Source organism: Lepidochelys kempii, chromosome 9 (genome assembly GCF_965140265.1).
Source record: "Lepidochelys kempii isolate rLepKem1 chromosome 9, rLepKem1.hap2, whole genome shotgun sequence".
In the NCBI taxonomy this organism is placed as follows: domain Eukaryota; kingdom Metazoa; phylum Chordata; order Testudines; family Cheloniidae; genus Lepidochelys; species Lepidochelys kempii.
Genome location: NC_133264.1, coordinates 98,083,583 through 98,096,645, shown reverse-complemented (window position 1 = coordinate 98,096,645; position 13,063 = coordinate 98,083,583). Strand labels below are relative to the sequence as shown.

The 13,063-nt window shown below is 41.6% G+C and overlaps 1 protein-coding gene across 6 annotated transcripts in view; it reads left to right on the top strand.

Moving 5' to 3' along the window:
- Positions 1 to 8,204, top strand: part of LOC140916749 (integrator complex subunit 6-like) — a 54,048-nt gene extending 45,844 nt beyond the window's left edge. For 5 of the 6 annotated variants that reach the window (XM_073358475.1, XM_073358476.1, XM_073358474.1 and 2 more), the window contains 6 exons: positions 11 to 153; positions 509 to 740; positions 4,103 to 4,492; positions 6,648 to 6,741; positions 7,181 to 7,558; positions 7,926 to 8,204. In XM_073358475.1, the coding sequence (XP_073214576.1) occupies positions 11 to 153; positions 509 to 740; positions 4,103 to 4,492; positions 6,648 to 6,741; positions 7,181 to 7,280 (959 nt within the window). In that variant the 3' untranslated portion in view covers positions 7,281 to 7,558; positions 7,926 to 8,204. Of the gene's footprint in view, positions 1 to 10; positions 154 to 508; positions 741 to 1,179; positions 1,561 to 4,102; positions 4,493 to 6,647; positions 6,742 to 7,180; positions 7,559 to 7,925 lie in introns of those variants that run through there. The other variant, XM_073358479.1, reaches the window with a different exon arrangement.
- Positions 8,205 to 13,063: the final 4,859 nt, after the last annotated feature.

Sequence of the window (13,063 nt, the reverse complement as noted above, 5' to 3'; positions counted from 1 at the left end):
TCCACTGTAGACTGCCTTCACAGCGTTCCAGTTGCTCAAATGGGAAATTACCAGGAATACCTGAAGATGATGCCTTCTCCCCTTCGGGAGATTGATCCAGACCAACCGAAAAGGCTTCATACATTTGGCAATCCTTTCAAACAGGATAAGAAGGTAGGGAGGAGCAACATTCCTGCTTTATTTGTAGCTATTTTTCACCAGTACATGATATGGCAGGCTCCATAACATTTTCAGACAGTTCAGTGGAGAGTGGAGTCATTCCTTCAACTTCAGAACCATTCTCATTCTCTAAGTATGTTGTCTGAGAGAATTAGATACAAAGGCTCATGTTGCATTTGTAAGTGCTTTCCATTCTAAGCTGGTGTGCATTTGAAACACTGCACCTTATATTAGACATGTTGGCATTGTGTTTTCAGACAACTAAAAGCCAGCTGAGTTGAGGAGGCTTACTCTAGTTATATCAGTGAAAAATCTCTATTTCAAATAGAACTTTCTGGTCTCTTTTCAGGGTATGATGATTGATGAAGCAGATGAATTTGTCGCTGGGCCTCAGAACAAAATTAAGCGTCCAGGAGACCCCAACACTCCAGCATCGCTAAAGAGAAGACGCAGTATGTCGCCACTGTTGAGAAGACCACAGTCACCGCCTGTTATAACTAATCATGTTGGTGGGAAAGGACCACCCTCTCCTTCAGGATCACCGTCTTATCCTAATCTCAGAGCCATCCCAGGTCACAAAGGTACACTGAACTGCAGTTCAGAACCCTGCCTGGGTTACAGATGAAAGTACCAGTGCAAGAAACCATTGGCTACCTAAATGAGTTTGTAAAAGGGGGAGAAGGGTTATGTCATCATTTTTACAAGTGTTTGTTTTAATTAATTTCAGTGAGAAGATTTTAGTTTGTCCTCTGCTGGTGTAAATAAGTTGGCTATCATTAGAGCTGGTCAAAATCTTTTTGTTAAAGCAGTTTTGATGAAAAATAGCTTTTAATGAAAAACAAATTTTGGTGCAGAAAAATTTCTAATGGAAAATCAAACAACCTTTCTTCAGTTAAATTTGTGGTTTAACTTTTTCATTTGGAAAAGAAACAAAACAAAATTAATAGGAAACTTGGATGAAAACTAAACCAGTGAAAATGAGCGTTAATTTCCTAATGAAAAATGATATTTTTCTTCCAGCTTTATCGTTTCTGCTGAGCATGCTGAGACAGAAGAAAACTGCTTGCTGTCTTTCTAAAAGACGTGCTCTAGTTTAGCCAGAAGTTATGAGCTTGATACAGGAATTACTGGGTGAAATTATATGGCCTGCGTTGTATAGGAGGGCAGACTAGTTTATAATAGTCCCTTCTGGCCTTAAAATGTATGAATGTTGGTGACATTCAAAGTATACTTAGATTGGGGAACCTCAGAATGGCCAGGTCTGTTCTTTTGACATCAGATGGCTACTAATTTGTTTATTCGGTGTTCCTTCTTTCCTGACATCTAAGATCTGAAGATAGAAAGTACAATTTAAAGTTTGATACCTTTGTAATGGTCCCAAGATGCTATTGTGATGTATTAGCTTGCAGATCATTACTCTGTAGAGAAGATTTATTCTGAGGAATTGATTTGAGGAAAGACTAAAATTATATGTGCATGCTTGTCTAAGTGACTCTTAAGGGGAAGGAGGAACAAATCACCAAGGAGAGTGTAAACAGCAAATAGGGGGAGGAATACTTTTATGGAGATAAAATTGGGAAATTTAGGGCGAAGTATTTATTTATTATTATGGCACCTAAGAGATCCATGGTGCTAGATCAGGGGTCGGCAAACTTTTTGGCCTGAAGGCCACATCTGGGTATAGCAATTGTATGGCAGGCCATGAATACTCACAAAATTGAGGGTTGGAGTGTGGGCGGGATGGGGGCTCTGGCTGGGAGTGCAGGCCAGAAATGAGGAGTTCAAGGGGTGGGAGGGGGCTCTGGGCTGGGCTGCGGGGGGTTGGGGGGGTTGGTGCGGGCTCTGGCTCACGGGATGGGCTCTGGGGTGAGGCTGGAGATATGAGGGGTTTGGGGTATAGGAGGGTGCTCTGGGCTGGGACTGAGGGATTCAGAGGGCGGGAGGGGGATCAGGGCTGGGGCAGGGGGTTGGGGGCGTGCAAGGGGCTCAGGCTCCTGGCGGCACTTACCTCAAGCAGCTCCCAGAAGCAGCAGCATGTCCCCGCTCTGCCTCCTATGCAGAGGCATGGCTAGGTGGCTCTCAGTGCTGCCTCGTCTGCAGGCGCCACGCCCAAAGCTCCCAGAAGCAGTGGCATGCCCCCTTATGGCTCCTACGTGGAAGCACTGCGTGAGCCGTGCAGCTCTGTGCGCTGCCCCGTACGCAGGTGCCACCCATATAGCTTCCATTGGCCACGGTTCCCAGCCAATGGGAACTGCGGGGGGCAGCGCTTGGGGCGGGGGCAATGTGCGGAAAACCCCTGGCTGCCCCTACCCGTAGGAGCTGGAAGGGGGACATGCCACTGCTTCCGGGAGCCACACGGCAAGCCCCCGACCCCACTCCCTGTCTGGAGCACCGGAGCAGGACAAACCCCTGACTCTGCTCCCCAGCTGGAGCTCAAGGGCCAGATTAAAAGGCCTGACAGGCCGGACACGGCCTGTGGGCCGTAGTTTGCCCACCCCTGTGCTAGGTGCTGTACAAATACAGAACTAAAAATGGTCCCTGCCTCAAAGAGCTTACAGTCTTGAAGGAGTGGCGGAGGCACTTCTTGAGAGCAAGGAATAGAGATTATTTTCTCTATTTGGCACTGGTACAACCATTGCTGGAATATTGTGTCCAATTCTGGTACCCACAATTCAAGTAGGATGTTGATAAATTGGAGAGGGCTCAGAGAAGAGCCATGAGAGTGATTTAAAGGATGAGAAAACCTGCCTTTAGATTGACTCAAAGAGCTCAATCTATTTTGCTTAACCCAATTAAGGGGTGACTTGATTTCAGTCTGTATCGATTGGCACTTCAGTATGTAACAATGGGCACTTCACTCTAGCAGAGAAAGGTCTAACACAATCCAGTCGCTGGAAGTTGAAGCTAGACAAATTCAGACTGGAAATAAGATGTACTTTTTTAATGGTGAGAGTAATTAACCATTTATCAAACGTCATAGAATTATAGAATATCAGGGTTGGAAGGGACCTCAGGAGGTCATCTAGTCTAGCCCCCTGCTCAAATCAGGACCAATCCCCAACTAAATCATCCCAGCCAGGGCTTTGTCAAGCCTGACCTTAAAAATATCTAAGGAAGGAGATTCCACCACCTCCCTAGGTAATGCATTCCAGTATTTCGCCACCCTCCTAGTGAAAAAGTTTTTCCTAATATCCAACCTAAACATCATCTCTCTCTCCCTCCCTCCCCCCCCTCCCAAGAGTTGGTGCCACCTGGACTAGATGATTACGTGGCCTTCTGGCCTTGGAATCTCTGAACCCATGAGATGAGTAAAATGGTAGAATAGTCTCCCAAGGGGAGTGCTGGAAATTCCATCACTTCAGAGCAGTGATCCCCAAGCTTTTTACCTTACTCTGCCCACCCCGTCCACATGCCTCCACCCCTTCCTTGTGCCCTGAGCCGCAGCTGGGAGCAGAGCTGGGATCTGGGGCCAGAGCAAAGCTGGTGGCAGAGTGGGGCTGCGTGGTGCTCCCTCCCCGCCCCTGTGGGGGCTGGCCTGGGTCGCACCATGCTCCCCCCCTCCCCGCTCCATATTCCTCTGCGCCCTCCCCCCCCCAGGGGGTCACTTCCCACAGTTCGGGAACCACTGCTTTTGAGTTAGGGCTTGTCTACACAGCTACTTAAGGGAGTACATCAAAGTGCACTACAGAACTTTTACTGAATAAGTCACAGGGTCCACACAGCTGGCCAGTGTGCTGTACATTCACACCGTGTTTTCCTCACCCTAACATGTAGACAAACTCCTAGCCTTTTAAAGGACAATGTTGGGACAGTGCTGCACTGTGAAGGAAATAAGACTAGATGACCAAAGAGATCCTTTCCATTTCTTGTTTTAAATGCTATCTCCTGTAGGTGCTTTTAATGCTAATTATGAACTGATTATGATGCATAATTTAACTTACAGATGCCAACAGCAGTGTAGTTCAAGATGCTAATGGAGGGAAGAAGGCCGAAAATTGTCAGTCACTAGACAAACAAATTGACGGATTGTCTACACAAATGGTTCCATCAATCCCTGCTGCTATGGTAGATGATCTGCTACCGAATGACTTGGACTCTTTGCCTGATGAATTCAATTGCTTAAGTGAAGATGGACTTGATCATAAATCTGCCACCAATGCACTTGTTAGAGGACCTCTAAATTACAGCATGCCTGTTGATGACCAAAAAATGGTAGTGGAGTCCACTTCTGGGACTGTGCCAAACTCATTGCAAATAACACATACTATGTTGGAAGGAAACAATGCTGATGTCAAAATAAAAGTGATGAAGGAGGTTCGCAAACCTGGAAGAAGTAAGTTTCAAATGTCTATCTTGGTATGGTCTACTTAAAAAATAGAATTCATTACTTTAGAGTACATACAGTTTTATACCCTTAGATTTGGAATTGCTGCATAAACGGTGATTTTTGGGAGGGCTTTCTTGGACTGTTGAATAAATGAATTAGGGCGTAAGGGTGGTAGTGGTGGAGAAAACACTTCCTAACATTGTTGGACGTTGAATGGAATTTAATGGGAGCAGAACACTTAAGGTGCAGCACCTTTAAAGCATGCCATTTTATCTAGCACTAATTACATTTTTGAAACTACGTAATTCCACATCTAAGACATACTTCAAGAAAAATGGACTGAGTTATTTGAACATATGAAGTCTGACATTTTGTTGTGCTGTGCTACATTTGTGTATGCATGATGCACTTTTGCTGCAATATGTCCCATATTCTTCAATCTTTTGTCCCGAAGGGGAAGGCATATGTAACTAGCACATGTTTTGGAATGTTCCATAATTGGAACCCTACAGTTGATGGTGAAGTGAAATGTGTTTTGTTTTTGTTTTTTTTAAATTAAACATGAAAAGACTTTAAGATCATTAATGGAGTACAAGGATAGACTTAAAAAGAAGTGATTTGAATCTTACAAATCTACTAGGAGCTGAGTTCATAGTTCTGCTTCCATGAAAAATTTAGTGATATCCCCAACACCAAAATCCTATGAGGAAAAGCAACTCTCTCCTCTTTTGATGATTGTGGTTATGCTGTCCTTGCAGGACAAAAACAGCTCCAGAGCTTACGTCTTGGAGGTAAAAGCACTTGAATAGTATATTTGAAGTTAACAATAGAACTTCACTGATCTGCATATCTTATGATTCTCACACACTTGTACTCTTCCCACTTTTCAAAGATTGAATAGCAGGATGCTGCTGTAGTTGACTAAGAATGAATTACCTCTCCAAATTATGCGGCAGAACCTTTTACTAATATGTTGTGAATTATGATAAATACAGTAATTTAAAATAACAGAGGACTCTTTAATGCAGTATTCTTGGGTTCTGGTAATTGTTTGCTTACTAATTCCTCAAACTGAGGATTTTTCAATGGGTCTTTTTGTCACTTATGCAAATTGAGGTTTCTGCCACACAAAAAGTTACACATGTTTATTCTGTTAATGATGTAAGATCTTAAGCAACCTTTTGCTTTTAAAAGCATTTCAGTCCATCTTTAACATATAAAATAAATTGAACCTGAGTAGCTGAGTCAGGGTTTTCTTTGCTTCCTGTTTGGTGGAGGATGCCAGTCTAATCATACTGTTACCAAAGCTACACACGGTAAATGGTGACTTAGATTAAAACCATATATTAATATATGATGAATCTTCTGCCAAAACTTCTTACCTTAGAGCTCATGAAGTACTCATGAAAGTGAAAAGACCAGTAGCAATGGCTTAAACCAATCATGGGTCAGGTTGGTAGGCTGTAGAAGCCTGTTTACTTGTGACTCTGCCAATGCACCCTGGTCCCAACTTGTAATTCCTCTGCTGTTCTAGTTCTGGATCTGTTAATCATGCCAAAATATGTAGCTTTGTAATATGGCTAAATAGTAGGGAAGATGTCTTTGGTTTCACTTCTGATCTAATCTAGCTGCTACACAGTTCTGCCATGTGATTTTCATGCAATGGCTAAAATAGCTTTCATAAATTTTGGTTACATGGCAAATGATTCATAAATGGAGAACCTTCTGAAGGAAGAATCTTAACTCGCCTGCACAAGTCTAATCTTAAACGTGCTCCCAGAGATGGCCTTTCCAATTTAGCGTTGAAGCTCATTGGCAGTTGGGCATATGTGCACAGTTTGTGGTGTATAAAGTGAGAACAGGCCAGTTTACTGCAGGATCCTACTTTTCCCAGTGACAGCCAGTGGAAGTCAGCTTCTCAGGTGCAGCACTAGAAGTCAACCAGTACTTCAGTAGCTTTTAAATTTTTGCTATCAAACGCTTTCTGCACACAAAATACTGTTCTGTCTTTAGTCTTGCATATATTTTCAGACATAGCAGAAGTGCGAAGTTATGAGTCTCATTTCTTCTCTTGGATGATGATCTTTATTGAAGTCACATTTGAAAGATTAGTTTCTTAAATCTGCACTCTTGATTGACACAACTGTTTGGATTATTTTAGATTATGAAAAAATCTTCACTCTTCTTGAGGAAGTGCAAGGACCTATGGAAGTTCAGAAATATTTCATTGAATTTGCTATCAAGGAAGCAGCAAGGTTTGTATAGAATATAAAACCCAGATTAATTTTTTTTATTGAACATGGCAGTAAAATCAAAACTTTTCCAAGAATATTATCTTGTTTTTTTCTATTCCAAAATATTGGTCGTTTAATGAACTTTGTTTTTAGAAAATAAGTAACTCCATAAAAAATATTGATTGTCTTGATTTTACCATAGCTCTGTAGTGCTGTAGATTTTTAAAATGTAGAAATGGGTCCTTGAAGAAACAGGGTTTGAGTTTGAGCCCATCTCTAATTTAAAGTACTATAATGAGGTCAGAAATATAAAATAGATGTCTGACTGAAGATGCAGAGATGCTCTGGAAATGTGATTTGTATGTTGAATGGGTGACTAATATGAAAGTCACTGTATTTTGGAAGGAAAAAATTAATATGAGCTGAACCAAAATTAAATTACTCCCCCTCTCTTTCTTAGGTTTAAAAAACGGGTCTTAATACAACACTTAGAGAGAATACTAGAGGAAATAGAGTTCAGCAGTCTACCCAACAGAGTTAATCATGTCCACAGTAGATAACAGTGTACCGGCAAAAGACACACGGATCAGGGATGAGTTTGCTGTGCCACAGAAGAATGAAGGAAGACGTGGCTGATGCCCTCACCATCTTGGCAGTCAAGTGATTTTACTGTCAGAGTCTGAGAAGAAGCAGTGGAGCTTTAACTTTAAGAACCTCTGTCGGCAGAAGCTGGGCTATAACCTTAAGGATTTGCTATGAAAGGTGTGGCTTTTTTCCTGTGGAGGGTGCTATTCGCTCAACAGGCTGAAGAAAATAACCATTGCTGCCCCTCCTGCAGGTGATGAGAATTTACTCATTTGAACATTGTCATTATAGACATTTACGTGCTGTAGGCAGCAGGTTGCATTAAAAATGGGGCCTGTCAAACATGCACACTGTCTGCACTCTTTTTGGAAAGATCCTGTGTGTTCAAAAACCTCCCAAAAACACCCACGTGGTAATATTGCATGTTGCCACCACAGAGACAAGGGTCGTGTTCCCAGGAACTGATAGCCATGCCTATAAACTTGAGTTTCAGTGTAGATTGAATCAGAGTAAAGAAACTGCTATTCTGTGTTAATGAAAGCTAAAGACAGCCCTGTGACTGTTACCACCTGATGGTCACTAAACAATCTACCTCAGACTCTCTTCTGTTTTGTCTACAGACATTATGAAAGTGCACCTGAGGCTTCCCAGGTCCCCGACTTCAGTTCTCTTTCATCCTGTGAGGAGGACGGAGATTCTTCAGGTGGCCTTGGCACACGCTGTGCTTTGGAAGCACTAAAAGGAAACGCTTTTAAAACGTGTATTTTAATGTTCATACAAAAGAGATTATTTTGAACAGTATTGTTACCAGATCACTAATTTGATATTTTAATTGTACAAAAAGAATTTTTGGAACACGTGTATATATATAAAATAAACCATTTATTAATTTTTAATAAGTGCATAATCTGACTGAGGAGTCTTTAGCAAGAAGTGTTGGTTCCTCTGATTGACTGGTACAAACAGAAAAATACTAATGTTTCAGTAGATCATTGTGATTGAGCCGGTAAGAACTGAGTGCAAATAGCACAGCAACATTAACCATAAATTCTTTTCCCCTTCAGTCACAGATCGTGGAAATAGCTGCTGAATTTGTGTACTTCCCAACATTTCCAATGTAAGGTCGTGTCTTTGGACGTGTATTAAATGCATTAGGAAGTCCCCTGCTTATCCAAAACCTCACTTATCAAAATTAATATCTTCCCCCATTTCATTCATAAATGGCTGTGCTGTAAAAAGTTGACTATCAAGCTTTAAAAAACAATTTTGGACAAAGCACATCACTTTTTTCATGAACACAAAGCAGATGGATCAAGATGACTGCAACACCTACAGTCAAGTAGGCTTAAAAAAAAATGGAGATAAAGTACCAATTATATGCCAATAGTAGGTGGCTTGTATGACAAAGGACCTGGTAAATATTTGGTTAATATTATAAAGTAGGAACCAAACCAACTTCAAGCAATTGCATCTACAATGGTTGTGTTTTGAAGAAGGGACTGAAGAAGAGATCATCTTAAGTATCTACAAGCTTCTATCTCGCAATAGAAGTATACTTTGGAATCTGGCCATCCAGGCAGAATGTGAAGGAAAATGGATTTCAGCTGGCAAGGCTATGCTTGGCTACAAGCAAAGAATTCTCTTTCTCCCGCCCTTCACAGGATGTCCCTCATCTGCCACCCCACTCTGAAAGATACAAGTTTGCTGTCAGACCCTGCCAGAAAAATATCAACGAGACAAATCCACCAGCAGCAAACCTTCACTATGGTATAAGATAATAAAGGGCTTATCTTTACATACACCTTGTGATAACAGTAACTGGATGTACACTTAAATGCTGCCTCATGTCTCTCAAAATCATGCAGTGCATCTCTTGAGGATCTTTAAGGAAGGTTGTCTGTTTTCATTATAAGACTTTTGTTCCTAGTATCTTACCCATGGTCAGAAATACAGTCAAGATCCTGAATTTAGAATATCTGAGTCAAGCAAAATACCCCTAGGGCTAGTCATTAAGAGCTGTGACCCTCCTTCTATGGCCCTTTAATTAAGATCATTAAACGGTTCTCCCCATTTCAAAAGACCACAACCCATATTTTTAATAAAACAAAGGGAAAGGAATCCAGAATATTGATTCATATTGCATAGTTTGTATTCAGAATATGGTGTTTACCATGACAAGAGCTAGCCACATTAAGCTGATCTCTTTGCCTTTTAACTTGTTCAGACTGATTTGGAATCTCCTGCCTGACTAAGTGAACAATATCTTTTGTTATTTCCGACTAGCTTAGTAAGTTGTAAATGGCAGGGAGAGGGGAATTTTAAAAAAAAAGAAAAAAAGTACAAGTTGATATGGATGGAAAGGTTAAAGGAGAAGAGTTCTTATCCAAGAAAGAAATGACATACCTTCAAAAATAAACCCTGCTAATGAGTCTTGTAGACTCATTGGTAAAGTAGGAGAAATCCAGTTCAACCAGGCATCCAAAATACACATGGCCTCAGCTATGTCATGGACTGAGTGTAACTCTAGGACAACAAGCTAGACGAACGCCGGAGTGTTTAGAGAAATAAAAGGCAGTGCTTACCGAAAAGCCCAGTCTGCTTGATGTCAGCCATGAAAATCCCATAGCATGTGGGGAAAATATTAATGGAACAACTTAAGACTCCGTAAGAAGAATAAATGTTGCAGAGCACAGAAAGTAGATCCACAAGACAAATATACCCCCAAGCTTCACACTGTATTTGACTGCTGAATGCAATTGGGACCGCTAGAAAGGTCATTCTAGGTTCTGCCATTCATTACAAGCAGAGTACGTGACTCCAAAAGCAGCAGCTGCATCCTAGAGAAACCAGTAATTTTTCTGCCTATGTAGACAATGTCTCTGTGCAACATTATGATAGTCCCCGAAGAAGGGATCACATCGTTGCCCGGGACTGCTAACCTATATGTAGTAAGGAAATGGGCTTCTGAAATCCACAAGTGCTTCCTCGTTGGCAGTTTGTTTTTTTGTTTGCGGCCTTTGCTAGGTTGATGAATACTAAGGTTGCACTGCTAAAGTGAAATGTGAAAGGTCTGCTAACTTCCCCACATTGTTAAATACACACACCTTGAAACATGATGCAATTTGGCCAGATTGTGTAAGTGTCTAGCTTACTGTTGCTAAGTGTGTATACTAATGGGCTGTTCAGTGTTTTGGAGCCTACTTTTCTTCATGTATCTTTTTACATTCCCTGACTTTTTGCTTTAACATGCACTCTCAGTGGGACATTAACTTTTTTCATCCTTTAGCTCATACCATTTTTTTTCCCCCCACCCAAGGAAACAAGCAAAAATGTCTTCAGATCTGCTCACGGGGACCAGGCACCTGCTGACACTCCCCTGTCACTGTTGGTCGTCATCTGAGCACTTACAGACAAACCTAACAAGCACATTATGCATTTGTACAATTAGACGTTGCTCTTGCCTGTACCCAAATGGCATTTTCAAATACCCATAACGCTCGGTATTAAACCGAGCAAAGGTCTTGCTCCTCACCTGAGGGACCCACCTGCATGTTAAGCTTGAACTATCAAAAGTCCAGCATCGGTGAGCTATCTGCATCTTGAAGCAGTTGGGTGGGAACAGTGCATCTATCTTCTCTTCCGCCCACCCTCCTCAAGTCTTGATTCAAAAATGGCTGATGGGGACTGCCTCCATACTTAATAAATAATTCCCTGGAAAGCTTCAGTTCAGAAGAGGACTCTTTTCAAAGTTAGGAACAAGTGAAAATGCATGGAAACCAATTGGTAAATTTAACTGTAGCATTTTCTACCAGCCAACACAGTGGCAGAACCTTAGGAAAATGTGTTTTGCAAGTAGAAAGCCCTTGTCATGAAGAGCCTGCCAGCCAACTTGACTGAAGATGACATACCAGAGACCATGCCAAAGGAAGGCCTGCAGATGGAGACAGGAAAGAGCAGTGTAGGTGGGCTTTGTAAAAAGAGATGGAAATGTTCAGCACACTGATCTAGAACAATGTTAATTTCAGTGCCTGTAGGAAAGGACTTCATTCTAACAGAAATGGAGAAAGGCAGCATTCTTGTCCTACGACATTGGGCCAGGGTAGAGGGAGTTTCAAACCTGGATCCACGTTACTGCCTTGTACAATTTCATTACCCCTGTCCTCCATTGCAAGGAAGGAAGGAAGGATGTGATATTCCAAACATTTTCAGACTAGCAATGCAGCCTTGATAAAGGGCAAATGTAACTGGTAATGGAAACTACTCTTTCCTTGCTCTCGCCCAACCATTTCTCTGCTTTTCCTTTTTCCCACTCAGATGAGATCACTTGTTTTATTTTTACCATGAAACCTTCTACTGACAGCCTTTGTCCTGATCTTACTTCTTACTTCTTACTGGGAATTGGTCCTGCTTTGAGCAGGGGGTTGGACTAGATGACCTTCTGGGGTCCCTTCCAACCCTGATATTCTATGATTCTATGATTTTATGATTCCCCTTTGTAGTAGGTACAACAGTGCTGCAACTCTTGTTTGGGTCTTTAGATAAAACCATCAGGAAAAGCAGCTGTGCTAAAGCTTTTTCCAGCTTAAAGTGCTCTAGCATATTTAGAATGTTCTTTAAAAATAAAACAGACTGGCTAATTCTTGGACCTAAAGGTATGAATGTGATGCTTGCAGCAGTGGGTAGTTTGGAAAAGTTCAGGACTGTTTTCATGGCCCTGTTAATGCTACCTAGTTATAAATCTGTCTACAATGGATTAGGAAACCATACGAGCAGACTGTTGTGAAGCACAACTCTGTCCAAATCGTGTCTAGTTTTTAACATTGCTGCTGATGCTGTTTTCTCCATAAATTTACGGCTAAGCCTAATCGAGAGCAGCTTGGTCTAGGGATGATCAGAGAAGGAAGTGCGGAGAGCATGGAAAATTTAGCAATCATGTTTGACCCTCTCTTATGTCTAATCTCAATCTTGTGCTGCAAACGGAGCCAATCGCTATTTGTCCTACACTGAGCAGACATAGATAATAAGATTTGAAGACTTATAATGTCTCCCTCAGTCTTCTTCTCTTTAGACTAAACATGCCTAATTCTTTCAATCTTTATAAATCACGTTTTCCAAACCTCTTATTTTCATTGCTCTCATCTAGACTCTCGCTCCAATTTGTTCACATCTTTCTTAATGTGTGCTGCCCAAAATTGGACACACTACTCCAGCTCAGGCCTCTCCAGTGCCGAGTGGAGCAGAATGATTGCCTTCCGTGTCTTGCATCTAATGCTCCTGTTAATAGATGTGCCATTTGTGTTTTGCACATCACATAGTCAATTACAAATATAAGCTAACAATAAACTCCAGATCCTCTTCTGCAGTACCTCTGCCTGGATAATTATTCCCCATTTTGTAGTTGTGCATTTGATTTTTCTTTCGTAAGTGCATTACTTAGCACTTGTCTTTATTGAATTTCATCTTGTTGACTTCAGACCAATGCTCCAATTTATCAAGGTCACTCTGAATTTTAATCCTGTCCTCCAAAGTGCTTGTGACCACTCCCAGCGTGGTGGTTGTATGCAGCTTTTATAAGCATACTCTCCATTCCATCATCCAAGCTGTTAATGAAATGGAATAGTATTGGACCCAACACAGACCCCTATGAGACCGCACTTGATATATCCTCCCAGTTTGACAGTAAACCTGGATTACTCTTTGGGTACAGTCTTTCAATCAGTTGTGCAACTGCCTTATGGTAATTTTATATAGACCACAT